Here is a 26,102-nt window from a genome sequence, read left to right on the forward strand (position 1 = left end):
GAAGAATGGTAAGTATTATAGCCCAGGTTAGAAAGGATTCATCCCACACAAAGAACTTAAGATGCCAGGCATTCATTTTGTTGGCTAGTTTCATGCTTATCCAGGTAGCAAGTGCTTATCCAGGTAGAATGTGTTATGGGAACACACAAAATATTAATAAAATGAGTGGCCACTGAAAACAAGATGGAATAGTTCTCACTGGGGTTGTTACACTACTTGCAGAGCCGACTAATCGGAAATTCTACCATAGGGCTCTGGTCTGGGAAAACCCCACTATTTAACCAAGCTGATTTTTTTTTCCAGTTTGTTTTTAAAACTGAGATGACTAAACAAGCATTAATTAATGGTTAGTTCTACCTATTCTCCACTGTGATACCTTGGACACTATCTATAATTGAACAAACTTAGTTTAGAGCATTGTTACTATCTTTAACTCTTACTAAGTTTCCAAATAGAAAAAAAAGCCAACTATATTCTCATTCTTCTACGAAGTTCATCAGGACAGATGTATGACACAGAAGATGAACTTACTTCATTCATGGCAGGAAATCGAAGTGGGGCAGAGATCTTCTGCTGTCCGTTGACATAGATGTACACAATGCTCTGACCAAAGGGTCTCTTTCCAGGCATGTGAACGATAGTTATGTTGTGCTGTTTAATAAAACAATTAAATCATTATTAAAAAGCAGTGAAATGATAATACACAACCATTTAACTTCACCTTCGTTAATTTGGTGAGGAAATCATTAAAGAAACTGCTTTGGAAAATAAATCCAAAGTAGCTGGTTTGACCTTATTGATATCAGCTCTACTTTAAGTATTTTACTTTTAAACTTTGTGGTTTTTTTTTTTTTTCAAAAGAGGTATAGGTTCTTACATGATAATGCACGTCAGTCCTTAGAATAGAAGAAGTTAAGGCAGAGACAGTAGTATGCACACAACACTACACCTGTTTGCTTGTTTTAATATAAAAAACCTCTATATAAAACACACATTTAAAAAACACTGTAACCATTTTATGAATAAGAACAGCTAAAATAACTGGCATAATTTATCTTAAATACTAATTTATGCAAAAAAAGCACTTGTATTATCTGAGTTTAGATTTGTTCTTACACAATTAAGTATAATAAAATAGATCACTTATAGAATAGCAACAAAACTAACTTGGGACTTCTGAGCTAACACCACTATGCGAAACAGTGTTTTTCAGCATCACATCTTACCCAGAGTGAATCAAAAAAGCAGTGGTCAGGCAGCATCACTGTTGCATATTCCCTCTTTGTGCAAACTGCTACCACCAATACTCCAGAGCATGTGATGAAGGCTTCAAAACCCATACCGCCTCCTGTAAAAAAGCTATAGAATGACAATAAAACAAACAAGCTAAGGACTTACTTCACCATACATATTGGAAGTAACATAACAGTATTCTCACTGAGGAGAGAAACAACTTGAGCTTTTTGTTGCTGTTCATGTCGCTATCTGCCTATTACTTCTGTTCAAAAGAACAAGACAAACCTCACAAGAAAGGAACTCCAAAGACAGTCAGGACAAAGGCATCTCCCAAATCTCTCAAAGAAGCTTGTAGCTATCCAACTACTGACTGTTGCAGTCTCTGAGAACCACAGTGTTATATTAAAAAAGATGTTAACAGGCCTGCAAACAGTCCTGTTTGCTGTTAATTGTGTCCATCAGCTCCATTAAAGCTGCTAATAATGCATGCAGCTAGGTGAGATTGCTGTCATAGCTAGTAGATGTGTTCTCTAAATTTAATTTCCTTGTTCTACATCATACCACTGCATATGAAGGTTTTTGTTTTAAAGATCTAGACACTAAATGGAATAATTCAGAAATTCAGGATGCTTGTACATATAATGTTACAGCCAAATATAGTTTAAAACTGATGAGACAGTAAGTGTAGATTAAAAAATATTTTTAAATCTGTGATTACCTATAAGCAAGAATTTTAGTGCAAAATATAAACAGAGTCATGGTTAAATAGCTTATTTCACTCAGTATCATGAAGATCAGCTGTAAGCAGCTATCTATAAATAAGCCCTGAAAGAACAGGCTTGCCTTGAGAAACCTGGCTTTTTTTTTTTTTTTTCTAAAGTGCTTGAATACAGAAAACTATATATAAACTGTGAAGCGTTATCAAAGCCTGCTATAAACCCTTGGGTACTGTTACTCCAAGTGGAGGCATTAACTACTGTATTATCAAATATTTATTGGTATAAAACACAAACGTGACACGGATGTTATAGTGGGGAAAGTGATACACAATGTCTTTTGGAATAAGAAAGAGGGTAATCATTCTGGATTTCTTGAAACCCAGACAAAACATCCCCACTAATTGCCATGCTGTGACAGTGACTAAGCTGAATGCTGGAACCTCCAGAGTCAAGCCAGAGAAGAGGACAATTTTTCTCTTGCAACACAATAACACCAGACCCCATATCAGTTGGAAGAACGCAGAGCACATTGCCTGCCTTGGCTGCACTGCCCCACCACACAGTCCAGATTTGGCACCTTCTGGCCAGTAAAAGATGAATTGGGTGTGCAACATTTTTCTATCATCATCACAGCTGAGAAACAGTAGACCATTTCAATTGGCGCAGATTTTTTATGAGAATGACATCACTGGTGAAACTGCACAGCCAATCGTGGTGACTATGTGGAAAAAGTGTTTTGCAGCTGAGAATTTGCTCTATTGGCTTTTTAAAGTTTGTGGTGCAATTCCACCACAGATTGTTCTGTTTTGAGGTGTTTTGCTTCTTTTGGTTGTTGGTTAGTTTATTTTTGTTGTTGTTTTTAAGCTATATACCTTCACACAATTCAGAGTTGTGGATAATGAAACTGCAAACAAGAAACTGTAGAGGAAGCAGTGTAATTGAGAAGCTACACGCTTATTCCTGTAACATAGCCTGGCTGTGGAGACAGATGAAGCTTCTCCCTTTCACAAACTAAACAAATCAAGTGCTTTATATTGCATTATATGAAGCAACAGGTACCACAGACTAGGGGGTACCACATTCCACAAGGAACAGACAACCTAGATTTGTGCTGTTGAAGTCATTATGGTAACCATACCTATACAGTTGCTTCCGCTTGCCAGTTTTGCTAGCTGTGCTAGGGTCCACCTGGTCTTGATCAAGGCAGAGCCAAGCATTGAAAGAAAATGCAGAGCCTGGCCACCTCTGAATTGATGGAACAGCAATTCCCGCCATACTGTGACACAAGTTGAAATACTGCAAGGCACTAGCCATGCCTTGTTTCCGAGCCATTGCCAGAATGGCTCGCACCACTGGAATAACATAAGGGTGAGCCTGTTTTGGCTCCTCAGTCCTTAGGAGCCGTATTAGTTGAAGCAGTTCTTCTGACCCCATTGACTGGCTCCCTAAAGAGCCCAGAAGGGCAATCAGGTTCTCTGCACAAGTACAATGGAGTGCAGAGTGGTGATTTAGTGTCTCAATGATACGGATGACCATATCTGCATTGACACATGTGGCACGACTCTGCCTGTTAATGCAGCAGATCCGCCTCAACCAATTTGAGATGAAAATCTGCAGGTCATGTGACTCAAGCTCTGGAAGCCACTGGATAAGCAGCAATAATGGCTGGACATTACTAATGCCTAGTATCCCAACAGCCATGTGGTCACCTTCAACAGCCTGAAAAACAAAGAAATCAGACATGAAATACAGTCAAGAAGAAATATTGTTGAAGAGACATAGCATTTCAGACAGCATTCAAAGTATATCTCACCATATTCATGAGTTCTTCCAGCAGTTCCCGTGAGGGCTGACCCAGTGACTTAAGTACCTCGTAGATATGTGCATAACCGATTCTCTCCTTGAAGACCTCCTGAGGATAAAAATCCAGTCTCACTAACAAATGAAATAGACACAAATAGCTCATCTGCTGCAACAAAGTTTATTCAAAACAATATTAGACTTAAAGATTAGAATGTAAGAGTTGTATTTTTTTGTTCAGCACAATGGACATACTATGAAAGGATTTCTATCTCTAGCATGCTCTAAATAAGAAGGAACTCACTGCAGCATGCAGATAAACAAATGTAAGACCAAAGTAGTAATTATAAAAAAATATTTCTTTGGTATACTCAAACATTAAATCTGTCACAAGTTACTAATAACTTTCTTTTTAATGCAAACTGAAGCTTGAAATGAAATTATTATTTTGAGAATTCAAGTATCTAGATACTGACTTTGGAATGAAAGATTTTCTAGACCAGCTTGATGAGAAATCACTCATTTTAAATACTTCAAAAAATTAGATGAGTGTTCCAAGGAACGATTTTCTGAAAATTAATGGATTTTACATGAAGAAAAATGACATGAGCCACAGAGTATGGAACAACCTACATAGCATCTGTTTACTGTTTGGTTAGTGAATATCCAACACATCACAAAATAAATACTATCTTCCTGGCTATATTCTGCACTGAAATTAGAGCAGATGGATGAATCTGCCAGTAGAAGTGAGAATTACTTAAGTAAATAGGGAAATAAAAAATTACACATTGTAATGGAAGTACAGCTGAAAATTTTACTGGCACTTCATGGATTACAGTCAATCCTCCATTCTGCCACACAACATTTCCCCAGACTTCCTAGTGTCAGTGAAGATGCAAATATTCTGAGCTATGCTCTGGAGGAGACTAATTTACTACCTTGTCATTTCTAACTGAGAATGTACTACAAGCAGCAACTGAATCAGGCTACTTCCACTCTGTGACCTGCACTGTGCCAGGAGACATTCAAACCTGGGATTAATCTAATGAACTCAGCAATCTAAAAATAAATCTACTACTCTTCTGTGGCTTTATATTTCAGTCAGATTCACAAACTAGCCATTGCTTGTTAATTTATCAAGCCACAGGAATAATCACAAAGGAAAGGCAGGGGGGAAAGGGAAGATCACAATTTAGACAGCAATATGATCCTGGATTACAGACATGATAAAAAACCTAACTCCTTCCTGAAGCTATATTTTGCAAAATGTGTTAATTCTACTCCAAATATTCATGGTAATGGTAAGTAAGTAGGTACTCTCCTTAAAAAGGTTCCAGTTACCATTTGCACTCCAGTTTTCCAGTTTCTGTACAAAGATGTCTATTTGTTTCTAATGGCTGCACAGTGAAACAGGGGATATCCAGTGAATTGCTCCTATCTGACAGGAATTAGTCATCACAAGCTGCTCAACTTAATTGGTAAAATTCCCCAAGGATTTTGTGGGGAAAAAAAAAAAAAGCTAGACAAAATGAAGAGGCCTATCACAAGAGGATAGCTGCATGTGTAGTTACCTTAGCAGCTGGAGACTTGTGCATTACTGCTGTGAGAGCCTGAATGGTTGATACTGCCAAGCAGTCTAGACGTCCCTGAAATACCTGAAAGCAGCAAGTACAGAGGTTATATACGAATGCACAAAGACAGTTCCGCTCCAAAATTGTACTGTGCCCTCCTGCCAGGATGAAAACGAAGTTTACTAGCATGCTTCAAAAATCATCTCCACCAATAATGATTTCACAGTACCCCATAGCCTACAAGAAAGATTACATTAACAGTAGACAACATTTCAAGAGAAGGAGAGAAGCCTTCACAAAACTCATTTCACTTCAAATGCTCTGATGGACAAACATGTTTTCCTCATGCGGCTAATGGACAACCTCAAGAGGGAGGAAGGAAAACAAATTAAGAAATCTCTTGTATTGTGTGTGTGTGTGCCGCTAAACAATCAGGCATCTGTGGTACATATAGATTGTTTTCTTTTCCATAAGTCCCTATACACCAATGCAACACACATGAATTATAAGAGATTACTCACACCAGCAAAGTGGCTTTCTCACCCATATTCTTATCTCAATCATCAACTTTCCAATTTAATATTAAATTTTGGGTTGTTTTTTTCCCTCTGTTAATTTCTGTTTATAGTAATATTTCTATCATGGTCTTAAGGACAAAAACAAGCAGTATTTCAGGTCCATCAGTAAACCTAATGAGCAAGACTGCATAAACAGTTTCACCACCCCTGAAATAATATTCTGTATATCAGACATTTTGAAAATGAAATGTCAAGAATCAGAAGTCTGTTAGATGTGAAGAAATGTTTACATGCAGTTAGTGTTACACTGAGTTCCTAAAAAAGCCAAAGCCATTTGTTAAAATCACAATCTGTAGATTACCATACCTTGTACTTAGCATCTTTACATTTTTAATCAGAACAAAATCATTCTACCACAAAATCAATACTACTTGCATTTGATACTTTCCACAGCATTACGGCAAAATTAAAGCAACAGGCTATTCCTACCTCCCTGATTCAGCCTGTCCATTGATTTGTGAACATCTGCTCTTGATGACAAGCAAAGAATCAGGACATCAAATACAACCATTGAGATTCACAAACAAGGCCCCAGAATCCAAAACACCACAGTGCTGAGACAAAGAAGCAAAAAAAAAAAAAAAAAAAAAAGGAAAGGAAAGGAAGGGAAAAAAATCACCACCAGGTTAATAGAATTATTTGGATTCCATTCATGTACTTCACCTTTTCCTTAAAAGAGGCAAAACTGAGGCTCAATCTACTGAAATATTTGCAACTTGAAGTAAATGAATAAAAGCAAAGTTGAATTCAGTCTGTTAATTGGGAAAGTCACTTTCCACAGATGGAAAATATTAATGTCTGCAGAAAGAAGATCTTGCCACAGAAGACTTAAAAAGGATCATTAAGGTGAAGCACAGGAATCAGTTTTCCTGTCATTGTGGTTTGACCTCAATTGAAGCAAAATACAGATTAGGTAGATACCTGGTCCTCATTCATTTCTGTCAGTAATTTGTTGGCAAGGTCTTTTTCACTCTTGTCTGCCACTTTATTGTTAGCATTTAAAAACAGCTGTTAGAAACAGAGACAAGAATAATGGAAGTAATTGCATTACATAGTTATCCTCCAGTCATACTTGTGGAGGCTGCCTTGGGATTTGTGTCTACAATACAAGAAACGAGTTCTCACATTGGTGAGACACATTCCCCTGCTAACATTAGTTGTCTGTTAATTCTTAGAATATTGAAGATTACAGTTTTGCTAAGCAGTAATTGTGTTTTTTTGTCCAGAATTAGATGAAAACATGCCATTGCTGAGACAAGAAAACAGACCTACATGGATGCTATACTGCTTACCAGTTTAGCAACAATGATTTCATTTACCATGTGCAATACAACAAAAATTCACTTGAAAGAAATAAAAACAACAGTAGAGCATTAGCAAAGAAATGGATACAGACGCCTCAAGGCTGTCCATTTATGTCTTATCCTATGTAATGGCTGAAGATATGTAGTCAAAATATTTAAATCAAGCAGCAACACAGTAGAATATCTTGATCACATAAGCCTTTAGAACAGAAGAAAAGCAAAACTACGTCTGGTAACACTCTAAGAATCTGTCAGGCTGTAAATAAAACATATGCCTATCCTGCATTTTCAGCTAAGAAACTTATCCCTAGACTGTATCTGAATTTGCAGCAAAGTTGACTCCAATACCTTCATAATCCACTGCACTCACTTTGTGAGTATAGGTCAGCCACAGTCTAATCATGACTACAGCTTTTCTTCTGTTTATATACTCCAAAGTGCTGTTAAAAATCCCCTATCAAAAATGTTTTAAAGGTACCTAAGAAGCACAAAACCAAACAAAAAAAATCCCAACACTTTCTATCAGTGGGTAAGAATGAAACAACCATTTCTTCCTCATGCATTTTTTCCCAGTATCTTACTTAGTTATTCCTTCTGAAGATGAGTAACACTATGAAATCAGCTTCGGGACAAAGTAAATATTCAAAATATTATTTAGACTTACACAAGTGTAAGCCTACATAGAAACACAAGTCAGTCTGAAGTACATCACACTCAAGAGTACATATCACAGAACTATGACAACATCTCAGAGAGTTATAGTGAAAATAAGAACATCAAACAAAAGCAAAGGCAGACGTAGAAAAAACAAATTTTTCAGATTTGTTAATTCAGCCCTATCAATACAAGTGAAATTTTTTCTATTTAAAGCCATACAGATAATAATACAGACGTGTGCTTTTACCCAGATATATTGCTAGAGATGATTGCACTTCGCTCGAAGTCTGATCCCTAGATGCTTAATAGTACCTACAAGCAGCTACTTGAATAACTTAGGACAGACTGAGCCCCTTTTGATATCTCTAAAGTATAGTCCCTTACTTGAATATCACAAGGCAAAATGCAAAGTTTAGATCAAAAGAACTGAACAGTTTTAAAAAGCTCCTGTGCAGATCTATAATCCCAGAGCATAGTTAAGGGAAGACAATTTGTCCATAAGGCGTAAAACCAACAGCTGCCAAAAAAACATATTTTAGAAGATTGCTGGACAGCAGATTATTTGAAGGTGACTAGAAGTATGGGTTTGAATATCTCAAGATACCGATAGCAGAAATTGTGGTAGGGATTTTCTTTAATCTCTCCTTTCCATGAAAATTTCTTTCTCCAAATTTGCTGAAGATCCAAGAACTTCCTGACTTTCATATCTGTCTGTACTCTCCTCTTCACCTGATACAGAGCTGCAGAACTGTGCTTCACATAGTCTGCCAGTGAATCCAGTAGCAAGATTTTCATAGGTAAGAAAAAAAATATACAACCAGAAACAGGATCATCTTCCTACGTTAACAAGAGGAAATCCTACTTCCACTGCTATATTCATCTTGTTATTTCAAAAAGTACAAATATACACAGAAAAATATAACTTCATCCCCCCTCCTTCCTTTATCATTCTTGGGGCTATTTTCACTACAAAGGTTAAAAAATGCCATGTAGTAATCTGGAAGTACTGAGACTCAATTGATCACAGTAGTATGCAAGGCTATCATAGGAAAAATGTTCCAACAGTACATTTTATGACAGACAAGAAGGCAGAATAAAAATGAAGAGAATAAGCAGCAAAAAAATCAAAGCAGGCAAAACCTAATAGAGTAGCTGTTCCTGCTTTCCAAAGTTCTCATTTAAACAAGTGGGAATTAGAACAGGAACAAGGCCAGATTCTACAAGAATAAGTAAATATCATAATGCTTAATAACCGAAGACAAAATTAGGAAATAAGTTTCTTACAGAGTACAAGGTCAGAACAAAAATAGGCACAGATGTCCAAACAGAGAGTAATGGAAAAGTGAAATAAAGTATTTTCAGGAGAAGACTGGAGATAAAGAAAAACAACCCACTAAAACTACTCAAAGCATTTCAAGGAAACTGGCATTCTGCCACTAATGTGTACATTCTGCCACTAATTATAACAGCTAAATCCTAATCCAAGCACATTTTTCATATATTTCTGCAGTGAAATATCAATATTATTAGGGATATTCCAATCCCTAATAAAATTTATAATTGATAAAAACAAATTATATACTGTAGATTACAATATCAAGTATTAGAAGAGCTCAAAATAGCAATACCACTAACATATCACAAAACAGAATGAAAATATTCCAGAGTTGCATTGTATCCATGCTCTTTTGCAGAGGTTGAGAAACAAAATCTACGAAGGAATCAGTGAAAGACATTGGCTAGCAAATTATGAGGTTCTATCTGGGATTGAGACAAAAAAAAGATTTGTCTAAATAGTAGATCCTATGGAAAAAGAGAACAAAAGTTTTGCTATAGAAGATAAAAGAAAATTTACCTTGCAGTTTTGCAACAGTCGAATGAGATGCTCAAAGCAGTTACTGTTAAGGAAAATTGCCTGTAGAACAGGCCTGTCCGTGCAGTCTAACATGGCCGTGATTGTATCTACAAAATTAAAATGGAACTGACATTAAAACCAAAACACTTGCCAAAACCATTAAGCTTTTTTTTTTTTCCCATATTACACCTGTAAAAGGATTAGAAAAGGTACATAATAAACATGGGAGTCAAAAATACGTAATTTAAAACAAACTATACACCATGAGAATTCTGAGGTGTTTTAAACACAGACTACTAGGCCCAAAACTCAGCAGTTTGACACTAAAAACTTCAGGTAGCCTACTATACATAGTAAAAAAAAAAAAACTCGACTACAAAATTCCTTTGATAGCTTTCAGATCCTGCTTGAAGTCTCTGTCATTGAGTACCTAACCTGCATGCCCTCTATTAGAAGCACACAAACACTGGTTTCCTTATAAAAATTTTCTCTGCATTATACAGATGCCTTTGACTGTAAGTGATCACCATCTCAATGCTACTCTTGTTTCCTTGGAAGTCCAGGGGAAGAAAATATCTGCATTTATATTTGCCATTCCAAACAAAGTAAAAAAACATTCACAAATCCTAAATGCTTATCTAACAACTCAGCACCAACACTTTAAGGACCAACATCTTTGCCAATGTTTGCAGTAATTCCATCTGAAAAGCAAACTACCACAAAACAGCCATCACAAGGATATTTTATTAAAAATCCTCCTCACTCTGCAGTTAAGGTGCTGTCATTGTTGCGTAGCAATTTTCCTTTTTTTTTTTTTTAAATAGAGACTGGTAGTCCATGAACCTTGATACTCTGGTTAACTATGAATATGAAATAGAATATATATAAAGAAATGTCAATGAGAAAAAACATTTGAAGTTTTTCCATTATATAATTAAATGAACATTTGTACAACTTTCAGTTATATTAATACAACAATTCAATCATTACTTGTTTTGGAGCTATTATCAAGAGACATTTAAAGGAACTGCACAGTTGAGTACTTACTCAACATTTGGATCTGTAGTGCTATGAACCTGCTCTCCCACTGCCTACATCGCCTTGGTTTAGGTAAAGCTGAATGGTCTGAATTAAGCAACTTGAAATAGTTCTCCAGTATTGTACTGGTCTCCACCTGACGCTGATCAGAACTGCTGTTAAGGAGAATGTGGACAACTTCTGTCAGGCACTTCAGAGTAAGCTCCGCCTTTCTGCTCACTTCCTCTGGGCTCCCATCATCCCAGTTATCACAGTCTGCTAAAACACGCATCAAGACTTCCATGGTAGCAGGAGATACTGCTTGAAGAGCGTTCCTCTGAAACACATGGATGAAAAGAATTAAGGGGAATAAAAATGCAACTCAGACCTGCTGATTTGAAGATACCTGAATCCTGCAACAATCACTATTGCTTCCATTTTAATTTATAAACTGTAGTTGTTAAACATCCTACTTGGATTATATTATTGACTATAGATGAAATGCAGCCTACCTTGTGTACTTAATTAGGTTTTCTTTTTCAAACAATATTTATAGGGTAAAGGAAAGATCATTTAAATTGACATTATAATATTCTTATTAAGTACCCTTGATAACATTAATTCTAAATAAACCTTAATTCCAAATTTCATTTTAGGTTCCCACTTTCATAGACTCAATACTTTAAAACAAATATTTGTCTGGGTCCTGAATGCCTACCCCTCAACTCTCTTCCTGGAATCTGACTGGATAGGCCTCAGGGTCACACTACATCTAGAGCAGGAGTACAGCTTTATAAAGCACAGCAAGAAGCCTTGTCAGGGTCTCCCCACCTTGTCTAGAGATCCCGCATTCAAGCCACAGCTCCCAACATTTTACCTGCCTAAACAGTGTAGTTTAGCAGCCATGTCCCTGCCAGGCCATGTACCTCGTTCCTGACCTACTGTTCAACTTCCTGACTTGACTTTACACTTACTTTATTACTATGGCACCAGAAGTAACATTTACTAAGCAGAACATTACAGAAGTCAGCCCATGAGAGCATATGCTGGCTTTGCTGATGATTAACAGTATTTTTTTTTTCAGATATTCTCTTCATGTTATTTTAAAGGTCTTAAGGACCTTGGAGACTTTGAAACCCTTGTATTTCCTTCTGAAACACACTGGGAAGCTACATGTATGTCATGTAATTATATAAAACTTTGCAGGTGGAAACAGTCTAGTTACTCACATTTTTCTATGTATGCGAAGACATTATGTTTAGTTCACAAGAATGTGTTGTTATTGTAAAAAGCAGCCTTGTATTGCTTTCTGAAAACAGAAGCTAGCTTGTAGTATTTAGATACAGAACAGCTCTAAACTTCACAAAATAAATAACTACTACATAGTAAATAAATTCTCTTTGATTATGGGATATTTATAAGCTTTGGATAACGAAGATAATGTTGGAGACTTCAGCAGCTGGGAAGAGTTTAAAACATCCTTACCTGACCACCAACCACAATAGCTCCAAAGAGATGTAACAGGCAACATTTCAGGCTTTCCTTGAGATGTTCACTTTCTTGGAAACATTCTGATTGGAGTAAATAAAAAGTAGTAGGATTCCTTATTTTATAATATAAATTATACAAGGCTTTTCTTCTCTCAAACAAAAATAAAAAAGCAGGAATGGTAAATAAAACAAGCATCTTTGCTGCTTGATATCATGCAAGCTTAATACAAAATTTTAACTCTAAAATCTCCACTTTCTTTTATGTAAGTCACATACATTAACACATCCATTTCAGAGTTATCAAAGAAACATGACAACCCTGCATTTATCAGGAAGACTGACAGATCCAAAGAGGTACTGCAAATGTACTGTGGAATAAATGGGATTAATTTTCATTAGACTGTTCAGAACATGCTAACACAAGCAGTTAGCAGGTACAAGAAATGTTAGAAGACTTATGACACCGAGACAAATGCCATTTACAGTGCAGGTGCCTTAGGAAAGCAGAACTTGCTCCCTATGAACCAAACTTCCCAAGGAAGCCTGTACAGCTCTGTTATCTTTCTAACAATAAAAAAAATATCTTCAAAGATCTCATAGCATATCTGATACATGGAACTCTTAGGAATACAGCCTGGATATTGTTGCTATAGCAATATCACTAGAATCAAAGCAGCTGCAACTGATACCACAAAAGGAATATTTTCTTTTGAATTAGCCATTGTAGTTCCATTCCAATATAAGATAACCAATTAAGATAAAACTGCTGGAGACTGAGATTTTAAACACTAGAAAATGGAAAAATTCTGTATTCGTTAAAATAATAATGTTACCTTTCAGACAATTACCAGTTATTGGCAAGTAGTATTTCTGACTACATACTGGAAGTATAAGCTTGTTTCAGAAGAAAATTGCACCACTATTTTTAATGGTCTACAAATTAAACAAAGCCTACCATTTCCCTAACTTAGAGTCTCTGAATCTTTCGTGGAACATCAGACAAATTCAATAGAGTAGTACCTAGCTGACTGTGGAAAAATTATGAGGCAGTGTAGACAAAAAAAAAATCTTTAGTACTCCTGTGGGAAGTACACCCTTAGTACATGCTCAGCAATTTCTTGTACTGCCAGATGGCCAATCAGCAGATGAGTACCTGCCAGCTAATTAGCACACTTGTAGGTTTGTCTCACTACAAAATAAGGGATTTGGGAGAAAACAGTACAGTGAACTAAACAGAGAGGAGAGATCCTGAAGATAACAATCCTGAAGAGCAGACTTCAGAGTCAGCTTCCAGTGCTCTAGCACAAAGACAAAGACATTTTACTGACCTCTTTGCCAATACATTATGTATGTAAGAACACAAATTCCAAAGTAGCAGTTAGGACACAATTTAACCAGAGATAAAGGAGAGTAGTTCCCTAAACTGCAGTCCAAGTTGACTTTGCTATTTGGATGGTAGCAAGTTTCCTTGTTTGTGGCTACTAAACCACGAGGAGACAAAAATGCATGCATACTTTCCTCATGATTTTCTCATGCAAGTTACCACTACAGCTGCTGCTACAAGGATCTTACGTGCAATCCAGATGTATGTATCAACAAAAATGAAGTTGAAAATTCACAGATTCAATCTTATTAAATTACAGTAAACACTGAAAGAAAATCTGGAAGAAAAAGCAACCAGGCTTTCACAGACAAGTAAGGTTGGCAAGATAGTGACACTCAGAGCAGAACGCAAGCAAACAAATCAACTCAGTACATGCAGCCTCAGAAAACTGTAAGATGCTTTTATATTTATTACACATTCTTTGGGGAATGGAATTTAGAATTGCCAACTTCACTCCTCCAAAGATGACCATTTTCAAACACACTGGCGATAATACTTACGATAAAAGAAAGGGACAAACTCAACAGTGAGGGAAGCCGGTTTATACTTCTGTCTGCTCTTTTCAACTGTACTAAGGATACGTCTGAAATTACATTAAAAAAAGATATGACACCTTTGTTTCTGACTTATTACTTCATCATTTCATAATAGAGAACCCTGCCAAAAAATGTAAGTTTTGCCTACAAGCTTAAAAAATAGCAAAAAAGTATTTTGCCTTAAAAAATGAATTGCAGATGATAATGACTTTACTGCTCCACTCCTAGAAATGTCTGAATAGTTTAGAACATGGTTTGGTCAAAATAAAATGAAACAAAACACCACTAGCTACCTGGTACTTAGTCCTTCCCCATTGCAAGTAAATCATCTACTAAGGTTCTTAACCATGCAATTTGAAATGGCTCAAAACATTATTATGAGATTGTGGGAGGTAGGGGGAACAAATCAAAGGGAGGTAATTCTGATAAAGACTTCTCAAAGATATGACATTTACACTGCGACCTTCAAAAATTTTTTTAACCAATTCAACCACATTTACTTGCCTCTTTTCCTCTAGCTTCCTTCCAGTTTAGAAAAATAGGGAAGTTTTTGAAAAAAAGCAAGCAATGGAAAAAACTTCATGTCAGTCAGTTACAACCAAACATCTCCTGGTACATCCACTTTATTTCCTCCAACCTTTAGACTATCAGAAAATATCTTCAAGGTTTTTAAAAATATTTAATCACATCCAGTTTCAGAAAATGTAGCAGCCTTCTACAATGTAATTATATTGATTCATTAACAAATTCTGTACCTCCACTGATTGCAGATTCTGTGTTTTTGAGTATTTATGTTCTACCTAAGATGCAATGAGATGTGCTGGCATTACGAATGCAAATATCTAAAAACAGCTTAGCAGTACTTTGTCAGGCCATACACAATAACCAGTATCAATCTGTACTGTGTTCTAGAACAGGGGAATTATACTTCACAAAAATACTGAAAGTTGTGATCCTTACATGCTCCTTAGAACTCTGTGCACAGCAAGTTAAGCTGTTATGGAAACAGTTAGTATTATCAATGACAGTTCCATAAAGCCTGCTACCCATGCAGTGCTATCGCATATTACAGGTTGCCAGCTACAAAGAAGCCCCAGCAAACAAGGTAGCACCATAACTTATATGATTGCCACTCTGTATGTGTGGAGTCAGAAGAGTGACTGGATGCACAGACGCAGCACAGTTCTACAGGATGTAAGCTGTAGAACGGACTGTAAGTTTTACAAGACTACTTATCTGCATGCACAGATCCAATATTTGGTGCACATCAAAACAGTCCTGATGAAAGTAAAAGAAACTTAAAGAGCAGTTCTGAATGATAGCGGCAAGGAGCAAACAATTTCAGCCCTTGTACGCACAGCAGAAAAACTTGTTAACTACACTGTACACTTAACATCACTGCAGTGAATTTGGGGCTAATAAGGGAGAACTGTACATGAAAGATTTCATAGGAATCTTTAAGAGGTCTCTAAAGAGTCGGTTATAACAAAGTGCATCACTAGCAGCTTCAAAGAGAAGAGCTTGTGCATAGAATGACAGAAATTAAGCTTCTCAAAAAGCCAGTTTCCTAGCACATACTAGTACTGACAACTCCAGTTGCACTCTGTTTCAGTGTTGAGTATCCACTTCATGAGGTTTTTTTCCTACCAAAACTAGTGTATTTCATTAACTCTTTAGAATAGAGAATCTTTGAAAAACAACTAGCATACTGTATCAAACCCACTGCCTATGACAACCAACTCTAACACCTGTAAAATGTATCAGCAGCATATCCATGTAATTACATTTTATTTTACTTTGATATCAGTAGTTTTTGTCAGCAACCTTATATATCATTTATCTACAGATATCAAAACTCACACAGCTTGTGATCCTGCCCTGGTCCACACTTACCCTGCAATTCTCTGCCTCCAATTGCGATATGGATCATAGAGACTTTCACAAAAAGCCAGTGCATGTCTCACAAATTCTTCTATTGGTGTCTGATCTGCCATTTCTTTCTCTTTTGTTTTGCTTTTTAACTGGGAAAAAAAATCCAGAAGTAATAACAGTGATCAAAAGACATCTAGAAGTTAAAACTTATGGAGGGGAATCAAGACTAAGAGTTCCCCCGTAAACACTGCATCTTGACAGGGATCACAATAAGCAAGACCTGGAGGTCCTCTATGGGGAAAAAATAACAGACTAAAGATGAAAACATACCTGTTGAATGTATAACGTGGTCATGGTGATGACATGATTAATGTATGAACACATCCCAATCTCTTCCACATTTGCCAAATTCCTATGAAAATATCAAGAAAACAAATGTACGGAGTGTACTGAGGCTAGTTCAAACAATGTCAGTTTTAGTATTCAGTCTATAATAACAGAAAAGTGTATAAGCATTTCAGAAACACCGCAAGGGACTGCATGTACTCAAATGTTTATTTCTGTCACAGTAACATAGGACACAAGTTTTCTTTTAACAGGAAGGAGAAGAAAGGACTGAGTCATCCTGCTGTAGCTCAACTCTATCTGGAATTTGGGGTTTCAGAGATTAAATAGATTCCCAGGACACTCCAAATAGAGAGGTCAGAAACGGCATGTGATAATAGAGGCAATAACTTTAATTTCTCCCACAGTACTAGAACAAAGAGACTGATACTGTAGCTGCATACACTTTCTAATGCTTTAATAAATATATTACTTAGAGGCAGATATGTACTATAAATTCTCCAAAGAAGAAACATCAAAAATTTAGAAGACTAAGCAAATCAACAGTAACAAAAAAGCACACGTGCTATTTCCCAGTTTGAGGACGTCACAAAGATCAGATACTAATGTGATCACACAAGGAGAACTGTTTAGCAAATGAATAAAATAATAGTTGGTAATTCATCACACAGCTATCACCATCTATTTGGCTTTAATGTTCTGGAATACTTAAGCACTGCACTGCAGACTTGTACTGTTGTAGGGATAAGAAGAACAAAAAGACTCAAAAAAAAGGTTGTTAAATATTTTGCCAAAGGAGAATCCCTACCATATACTTTATTCCCTTATTCATTGAAAGCAGTTTATAATAAAAGAATGAAGAAATAGGGAGGAATAGATCCTTGGATAGTATTACAAAATTAAGAGCAAGTTTCAGAGGTCAGCTGCATTAATAGGGTAAGTCAGATCCCTAAGCTATTTATGGAATTATAAGCATGTTAAGAATGTGAAACAGTTCTTCCTGTATATTTATCATTCAATTTCTTTAATACTCAGTGCTTTCTAGAGTGCAACTTCCCTTTAAAAGTATTTCTTATACCACATACACTATGCCTTGAATTCACATAGATATATCTTGCATAATTACAAAATTGTGTCTTTGCTCCTTCTATTCCATTTCTCATGGAAAAGATTGCATGGCTTTCTTCATTTTCCTTTACTTGGAACATCATGAAAAGTGGCTTTTCTCTGATTCTACTGGAAAGCACCTGATCACATTGCATAAATGATTAGAATCTAAAGCCTGCATTAATGATTTGTTAAACAAAACAACAGCCTTGTTGAAGTAGCAAGCAGAACAAATACCTGCAAAGGATGATAAAGAATTTCACAAGCAAAAGTGACAAAGCCTGCTGCTGCTCTTCTAATCCATCTGACATTTTCTGGACACATTGCAGCAGCTGGAGTCTCAGGACCTGAAGAATATTGTCAGGAAGCAGTGATATTCCTGGAGGGATGTCATCCACCCTAAAGATCACAGACACACAACTCAACATACAAATGACACATTATCATCTATTTTAGTGTGCTTCAGTAGTGTTCCAATATACCTGCATAAGAAAGGTTACTGAAATGCAGCAACTGATTTCTCACAAGCACTTCCTAGTGAACTACAAGGAAATGCCTGCTAGCAATAAGCCAGCATGAGCTTTCTTTTCCCCAACAACAAAAAAGAACTAGAAAAACACCAGGAATACATTAACCAGATTCTTAAATACTCTTCCATGAGATTACCTGCTTGAATTACCACAGAGAAAAGGCAGAAATAGCAATCAGGTGGCCAGGGAAACTCCTAGGAGGATTGATACAACAGAATGAAACATGAAACTAAACACAAGGGAAAGCTTTCAACTTTCTACTGAAGATTAAAATAAATGAGATGCCAATAACTAAATAGACACTGAAGTCCAGTTGGCAGTAATCCACAGCAAACTTAATGCCCTTCTTACACTAACTACCCAAACTAGTAGAAAATAAGATTAAATGCCAAAAGTAACCAGCTCATAGAGCTTAAAGACTTGAAAACCAGGGTCTGAATGTACAGGAGGGGGAGCTCCCAGCAGCTCATTTGACTCCTGGCACACACATTCTGCATGAATAGCTGGCCCAACCCTAATGGTTTGTGTGCTGTTAACCCACAACGTAGTTGGTTTTTATCCTCCCAGTATCTCACCGTTTTTAGGAGAGGAAAAAAAAGACTTGGGTTGGCATTAAATGCAACAACTCTACCAAGCCTAGATAGGGCTCTGAAGAATATTAGGCACTCCTGCTATTATTTTTGTTAAAATTAGGCATTTGTAGAAACACATCAGTGAGAACCAAATGAAGAAAAAAGTCACAAGAGCACAAGGGATTTGGAAAACCTTGACAGAGATTTCACAGAATCTAGGTTCATATAGGAGACATTAACCACAAAACTGAGAGCACCTGCTTTTCTCCAACACAGCTGTCAAGAAAGCTATGTTCATTTCTGAGCAGCTTCATCCCCAAGATGCCAGTGGAGTATTATCCTCTGGGACTACAAGTGTTGTTCACAATAATCTGTGAATTCACCATCTCTGTATTAAGAACGTAATTTTTGACAGCTGAGGTTGTGTATCAGAAGTAACTTGCCCAAACTGGCCAACACGTCTCTTTTTTTGTAAGATCATGAAACACTTCGTAAGAAAGCAAACAGCCTCCCTCTCCATGCCTCACGTACCAAAGAGTGTTCTACATGTCAGTGCTATACAACTTAAATGCTTTGTGCAAGAACAGCAGAAGAAACGCTCATCTTCTGGTATTACTCAAACTGAGCATACTACAGAGATTAAATAACTGAACTTCTACCCACCCCATAGCAAATTGCCACTATATCACTACAAATTTTGAGAAGTTTATTTAATATGTAGATGTGTAATGCCACTTTTTCTTAATGAGACTGGTTGCATAAACTTACTATTCAATAAGGAAAAAAAATCTGAAGTCACAACTGACACTCTTGTTTGCTTGCTGCAACCATACATCAAAAAATGAGAGATCTTCACACTTTAGAATCACTGAATCCTTAGAGTTGGAAGGCATCTCTGAATGCCATCTACTCCAACTGCCCAGCAATGAACAGGGACACAACAGTTACATCAAGTTACCCAGGGCCTGATCCAGCTTTGCCTTGCAGGTCTCCAGCAAGGAGGCATGAAGAACAACCTGGCTGATGGACAAGCAGTTCCAGTGCCTCACCACACTCACTGTGAAAGATTTTTTCCTTTTATCTAACCTAAGACTACCTTCTTTGAGCTTGAAACCATTTATCCTTGTTCTATCACCATAAACCCTGCTAAGGAATCCGTCCCCTTCTTTCCTGTAGGTTCTCCTTTTTGATTCTTTCATTTGTAATCTCCTTGCATTACATTAACGTGGTTATGCAGCAACAGAAATCGCTAACCCAGGTGTTTGAAAGGAAGTTGAGTTAGTCTTCACATTGTACTCATTCAATTACAGCTCAGATCAGCACTACTCTCCCCTCTCCTCCACTAAAGCTGTAAGCAAGCACTTTGGAACAAAGGCTGATGAAAACCAGGCTTCAATTTTCAGCAACCAGTTTCCAGTAACTGTAATCTGCTTTATTCTGGTGATTCCTGCATCCTTTTTTGTGGGTTTAGAGTCCATGCACTAACACAGTGTGGCGTCTGTGGTACTTGACATAAGTTTCCTTTAAACTCCTTTGCTTAGTAGCATACAAACCAAAACCAGAAAATAAATCATAGCAGTGGAGATAATATTGCTGTTTCTGAATGTATTAAATCAAAGAACAATTTCTCCCATTAGTGATAGGGAAAAAAGAAAGCCTCCTATGAGCTAGTAAATGTTTTATCCTCTCCAGTGTAAATACTACTGAGAGGGTTGGGGGTTACTTTTTGTTTGTTCTAGGTAAAGACCAGTTGTGCACTAGGCTTTTGTTCTCAAAGCTGTCAGCATAGTTATTTTCTCGTGCAGTATCTTCACTTTCTTACTGGAAAAAAAAAAATCATTTATAAGGAGCATTAATGAACTATTGCACTTAAAAATACACAGAAAAAATATATACAGAAGATACACAAAAAAGTAAAATTAAATGTTTATATGTTTATAAACTCTACTTACTACACAACCCAAATCATATCACTGGATACGTTCACTGCTCAAGTTTAGCGGCTGCCAAATTCTGCACTACGTAGAAAATTTTCTATTTCCAAAGCATTTCAGGAGATGATGTATTTTAATTCAATGAAGAAACAATTATCAATTACATCAGCAAATGACACTGCCATTTAAGAGTCTTTCTTTCAGAAAAAAAGGCTAATAGTTTCAACTACATTTCTGAAGTGTTGTTTTTTTTATGTTAAAATTGTCATGTTTTACACTGACATAACTCCAGAGCTCTCTTCCAAAAGGTTAACTTTGCCCAGCAATCTGAACGAGCTTCTTTATCCTTATACAGTTATTCTTCATTTCCTGGCTCTTGCTGTTCAGTACATAAGGTCTTTCTAGCACTTAGCTGTCGAGCACTCCAACATTTACATAAGGAAAAAGCAGGCTCGCATCAGTCTCCATTCTAGCAATTATGGATGTTCTTGACTACGGTACACTTGACAGAGGGAGAAAGCAATTAAAAAACTATAAAATTCCTTCTATGATTTCTACACTACCTCTGTTCACAAAGAAGAGCAACTTGAGAACATTGGCACAGATGTCAGTGGGCAAACTTAATTTCTTCCTAGGCATCTGAGTCCAAGGGGTCTCTTTGGCCTCAAGAGAAGAGGCACTGGGAAACAGGTGGCTCCACTCTGACCTACATATTTCTCTTGTGCAGGCTCAGTAATATCAGCTCCATAGTGTTAATGCTTGCAATTGAAATGGACAAATACCAGAAGGATGCCACTTTCAACATGCCTGATTATCTCTCAAATGCCAACAAGGGCAGAAAATGTTTCTATATTATTTTGATATACTTTCTCTACATCTGTTACACAAATGAGTCTAAATCTGTGCAGGCCTACTCTTCCAGACCAAGTCACTAATCCTGTCATTAACCTCACAAAAATACAGGATTGTTATGCTCACAAACCCATTATTTAATGCAATGAAGATGTTGCTATTGTTCAGCACAGCTAAGCTTCATGTTTATGTTTAATCTTTTACTATGTTGCTGTAAAAACAGAAACAACAACAAAAACAACTCATGAACACAAAACAAGAAAACAAAACAAAGAGTAACAAACTTTTCCACTGCCTTTGCTTTCCTGAACTAAGCACCGTAAGATGCATTTTGATATCCCACTACAAAGCAAACATCTTCTGAAAGAAGAATTAACTGGCAGATTTTTGTAGATTTTTCACATTGGTAATTGCACTATAAACTTTGAATTAATAAAATGGCTAAGAAGAATATCTTAATACAAGTAGATGAGATGCCCTGTTTTCATCCACTGAGATCCAGTTGCAGCATTCTTTGTTTCCTTGTAACAGTGGAGGCTATCACTTACACTTCAAACAGGATCTGATCCAAAGCCCATTAGAGAATTTCCATTGATTTCAACAGGGCTTGGACAGAAGCCATTATGCAGAGAGCCATTCTTTCTATTCACTCGCTGGTAGTAGTAGCAGCTAAAACTCTGAAACTGGTTCTTGTAACTTCTGAATCCTGTTACATTTGTTTTTTCTTAAAACCTTAGATCATGCAGGGATGTATTAAAAAAAGAGAAGAACAGAGCTAGTTTCTAGTCCTCATTTGAAAAGTTAGCCTTAGTGCACAGAAATTTCAAAAAATTCAAAATGCTAAATACAGAAATGTGAAATTAGACTTTAATACCCATCTCATGATTATATTTCCATATTTGCAGTCAGCAATATAAGTCATTAATACTCTTGTTCCTGAACTTTGAGGTTTATCATTTGTGCATTTTAATTAAAAACTTTCCATCTAAAGCATCTAAAATTTTGGTCATTTTCTCTTTTTCCTCTTATAGCAATTCATAGAATAAAATTACAGAACTTTACCTATCTTACCTCTGTTCAGTCACTACTGCTACAGAAACCAAGCACTTATAGTGATATTATTTCACCTGCAACATTTAATGAATATTTATTCCAAAAATTCACAAGAAATGATTACACTTCTATAAGGAAAAACAAGTGAATATTGATTTCATCACTGATATAATGCAAATACCAGTATTTTCCTAAGTTTCATCATTCCCAACTCATTTTGACCTTCAGAAGAACAGGAGTGCCACTCAACAATAAAAAACTTCCTTCTGTTTAAAAGCAGTATTGATATTGAAAGAAACTGGGCTCTCCTCCAGGTCTGCTTCAGATATCAAAGGTGAACAGGTCTGTAATTCTACGTACCTAGTTGGCAGCTTCTCAAAGTCCACATCCAAAAACTGTTCATAGCTAGAAACAAAACTATCCAACCAAAGCTTCAGGTAATCTGGATCTTTCTGGAAAAAAGAAAAAAAAGAAAAAAAAGAAAAAGGAAAAGAGTAAGAGAACATTAAGAAATATAGTGCCTGAGGTCATTAGGTAGCAAGTCTGGAGCACTAACTTGAACTGAAAGCTTTTTCCTTAACACATTTCAGCTAGGAGAAAGGAATGAGTAGACTAATTTTTAGAACAAAGATTTCACAAAGCTCTATTCTTTGAACTTCTCAGACACATTGTGCTGATGTGATAATCTTGCTCTGCTCTATTCATTAGTTGTGTTTCCATGTACTGGTATCAATGCCAATTGAAGTGTTCTAGCCTACAAACATCCCCTCCCACACCAGTTCCAATAACCTTTATTTACTCTCGAGTAAATACACAACTTTACAAAACCACTAGCATATTTTATTATTGATAGCATGGAATTTAATACATACCATTACTTATGGCTTTATACAGTTATTAAGCACGGGGATCCCCTTCTCATATTAGACCATTTTCCCTGCTCCCAAGACCCCTTCAACTCAAGCAAGTATCAGAGAAACAGAATTTAATTCACTACCATTATTAATTATATATAAACTGATTCAGATACAGTGACAACATATATAAAGCTGATACTTATCTTCCATCTGATTATTTGCTTTTATTATCTTCATTATATTTTCTCACTCATTTTCTCTGGATTTTTTCCTCCTCCTCTTTTTTTTTTTTTTTTTCCCCCATCCCTAATGTCCTCCTTTTTCATAATCTTCCTTCTCCCTGTTCCTGCTTCTATTTCCCTTTCACAATTTTTCCTTAAGTCATCATCCCTTTTCTTTCTCTCTTCAACATTTCCCAAGAAAAGACATTGTGGTCTACAAGCCTGAAGCAAACCTATCCTCAGGTTCACTATGCACCGAACTACTTATCTTAGATGTACACCTATTAACAGCAATCAAGATGAAATTGCAACATACAGAATTAAGGAAGCTGTTAAGATAAAGAATAATTTCAAGGTTTCTAAGCTATAGGCTTAAGCTACAGAGGTCAACAGATCATCTCATGTAGGTGGGTACAAAAAACGCATTTATCAGGTTCAGAGAACACATTGAAAAAAAAATCAAACCAGAAGATGGGCAAGAACTACTGTTCACTAATATCCAAACTGAATGGGTTGGAAGTAATAGAATATGCTGTCCTCAGACATTGCTGGCTTTGCATTAGGAATCACTTATTCCTACCGTTCAGCGTGCTGAATAGTACTATGGCTTTTTAAAAATATTCACGTATTTATAGCTGTAACTTCCCTGTAATCCACACAGGTTATTTTAGCCACATGCTTGCTGCTTCACAGGCTTGTAAGGACAATTTAAAATAAGATGCTATTTTGGCAACTTAGCTAAGGCTAGAGAGGACAAGGCAATAGCATCTATGGCACAGTAACAAACAGAAACTTGACCATAATCACATACATGCACTTTGCTTAGTTCACAGCCATGATAATACCCATGCATGAGAAAAAAAAGCATCTGTTTGACTTTTTTCCTGTTGAAGTAACTGCTTTGATATTCTTGGCATGAGCAAGTTCTCCTTGAAACAGAACATGAAGCACTAAAAGGATTCAATTAGTATTCCAAAACTAAGTGTTGACACAGCTGAGACTCATCTCTAGCTGTTGATAGTAAACTGTTGTAAGAAACTGAGTGGTATTTGATCAAGAAAAACTAAGGAAGCTGACTGAAAAGTGCTTTAGGAAGTGTTCTGGATGAAAGAAGGAAAGAGAAAAGAAGAAAATATTAAATGTCTGCTTGCTCCTTTTCAATGATAACTAGAGCTTAAATCTATTTCAAGCTTAAGATTTAAATTAATCTCCTTATCTTTAAACAATAATGCCTTTGCAAAGCTATCAGTGAAGACTAGCAGCAGAAGAAAAACTGGCAAGGAAAATATGAAAGAAAGTAAATACATAGATGGCAGAAACAGGACAGATGTTATAAGAGGAAAAGTTGCTACTGAGCTGTAGTGCACATGCAGCTCAGTTCTCATTGTCACAGTAACTCCTCCATATGAGGTAAACATTGCAGTTTTAGAAAGCCCTTGCTTTCTAAACATACAGTCACAACTGACAAAAAGTGCTGCAATAGTGTTTGACCATTACCTGCAGCAGACTTTAATTCTGCTCCCTTCCACCTAAAACCCCAACCAGCCAATTGGCTATACATTAATGAGAGTTATTAAAAGAATCAGCATTGATAACAAAATGAGGTAACTATTGGTATGTAGTAGTAGAAAACAGTTTACACTATAATAGACTCCTTTGAGTTCAAAATCTAGAAAGAGCATGAACTCAACATCACTTGGAGGAAAAAGACAAGAGAGCCAACAAGGTCAGTTAGCGACTGAGCCTACATAAGAAACATTAAGAAATACATCTCTATTATAAACCATATAAGCATACTACCATTTCAGAAATGAACAAAAGTACAGACGTAAGAGCTAGGAGTAAATCATCATCCCAGGAAAAAGGTGACAATACTCAATTGTCTTGTTCCAAGTGAAGATACATAAGCTTTTACAGATACATTAGAAACCAAAGTTAAAAACAGCTTTCAAACTTTGAATCTGGCCCAGGTTTCTCTTTTCTTACACTAGCAGTGATCAGTTGCCATAGCATGCAGCATGTGGCTGAAAGCCACCAGAAATCTCAGCTTTACTGAAGCACTTCTAAGAAAGCAAATTTACAATGTAAGTAAATGTTACCTGTGACAAAACAGACAAAAGCATGTCTCCTCTTACACAGCTAAATAAATACATTTCTGAAGAGCTGCCTGCTTGATTCAAAGCCATCCTACATTTTCCCACATCGAAGCATGATGGATTACGAAATGAAAAAGCTTTTTACATTGCTTTGGTATTTTAATTTTATAAGAAAAACAGATATTAAGGGCACCAGTTATTTCCTGTGCACCACGTAAACCAGCATCTGCACTTGAACTGAGCTTTGTTTCAAGGTCAGCTGCTACCCTTTATTCTGACATTTGAGTTTGGTGGGTTTCGTCCCATTTCCCTTTTCAACTATTCTCTTTTCTCATGATAGATGAGGTAAACTAAATTAACAGCAGAATACAAAATGACCTAATTGTTTAATGCCAGACCAACTTTGAGACAGTACACACTGCAGCCTCAAAGATGTGCATTACATTACCACACAGCACAGGCTGAGAATATTTCACATCTGAGTGCAACCAATCACTGAACAGCAATCTTAAT

General features: G+C 36.5%; 1 protein-coding gene across 7 annotated transcripts in view; it reads right to left on the reverse strand.

Annotated features, from left to right (window-relative positions):
* The window catches only part of NBEAL1 (neurobeachin like 1), an 80,075-nt gene that overhangs the window by 40,225 nt on the left and 13,748 nt on the right, over positions 1-26,102 (reverse strand). For 5 of the 7 annotated variants that reach the window (XM_085227703.1, XM_085227699.1, XM_085227702.1 and 2 more), the window contains exons 3-16: positions 22,776-22,867; positions 17,712-17,873; positions 16,353-16,434; positions 16,044-16,171; positions 14,115-14,197; positions 12,226-12,311; positions 10,771-11,077; positions 9,724-9,830; positions 6,829-6,915; positions 5,330-5,413; positions 3,769-3,867; positions 3,094-3,674; positions 1,227-1,359; positions 532-651 (exon numbers count right to left, since the gene is read on the reverse strand). In XM_085227703.1, the coding sequence (XP_085083829.1) occupies positions 532-651; positions 1,227-1,359; positions 3,094-3,674; positions 3,769-3,867; positions 5,330-5,413; positions 6,829-6,915; positions 9,724-9,830; positions 10,771-11,077; positions 12,226-12,311; positions 14,115-14,197; positions 16,044-16,171; positions 16,353-16,434; positions 17,712-17,873; positions 22,776-22,867 (2,151 nt within the window). The remainder of the gene's footprint in view (positions 1-531; positions 652-1,226; positions 1,360-3,093; positions 3,675-3,768; positions 3,868-5,329; positions 5,414-6,828; positions 6,916-9,723; positions 9,831-10,770; positions 11,078-12,225; positions 12,312-14,114; positions 14,198-16,043; positions 16,172-16,352; positions 16,435-17,711; positions 17,874-22,775; positions 22,868-26,102) is intronic. The other 2 variants (XM_085227705.1, XM_085227704.1) reach the window with 1 other exon arrangement.

This window comes from Meleagris gallopavo, chromosome 7 (genome assembly GCF_905368555.1).
Source record: "Meleagris gallopavo chromosome 7, MGAL_WU_HG_1.1, whole genome shotgun sequence".
NCBI classification, from domain to species: domain Eukaryota; kingdom Metazoa; phylum Chordata; class Aves; order Galliformes; family Phasianidae; genus Meleagris; species Meleagris gallopavo.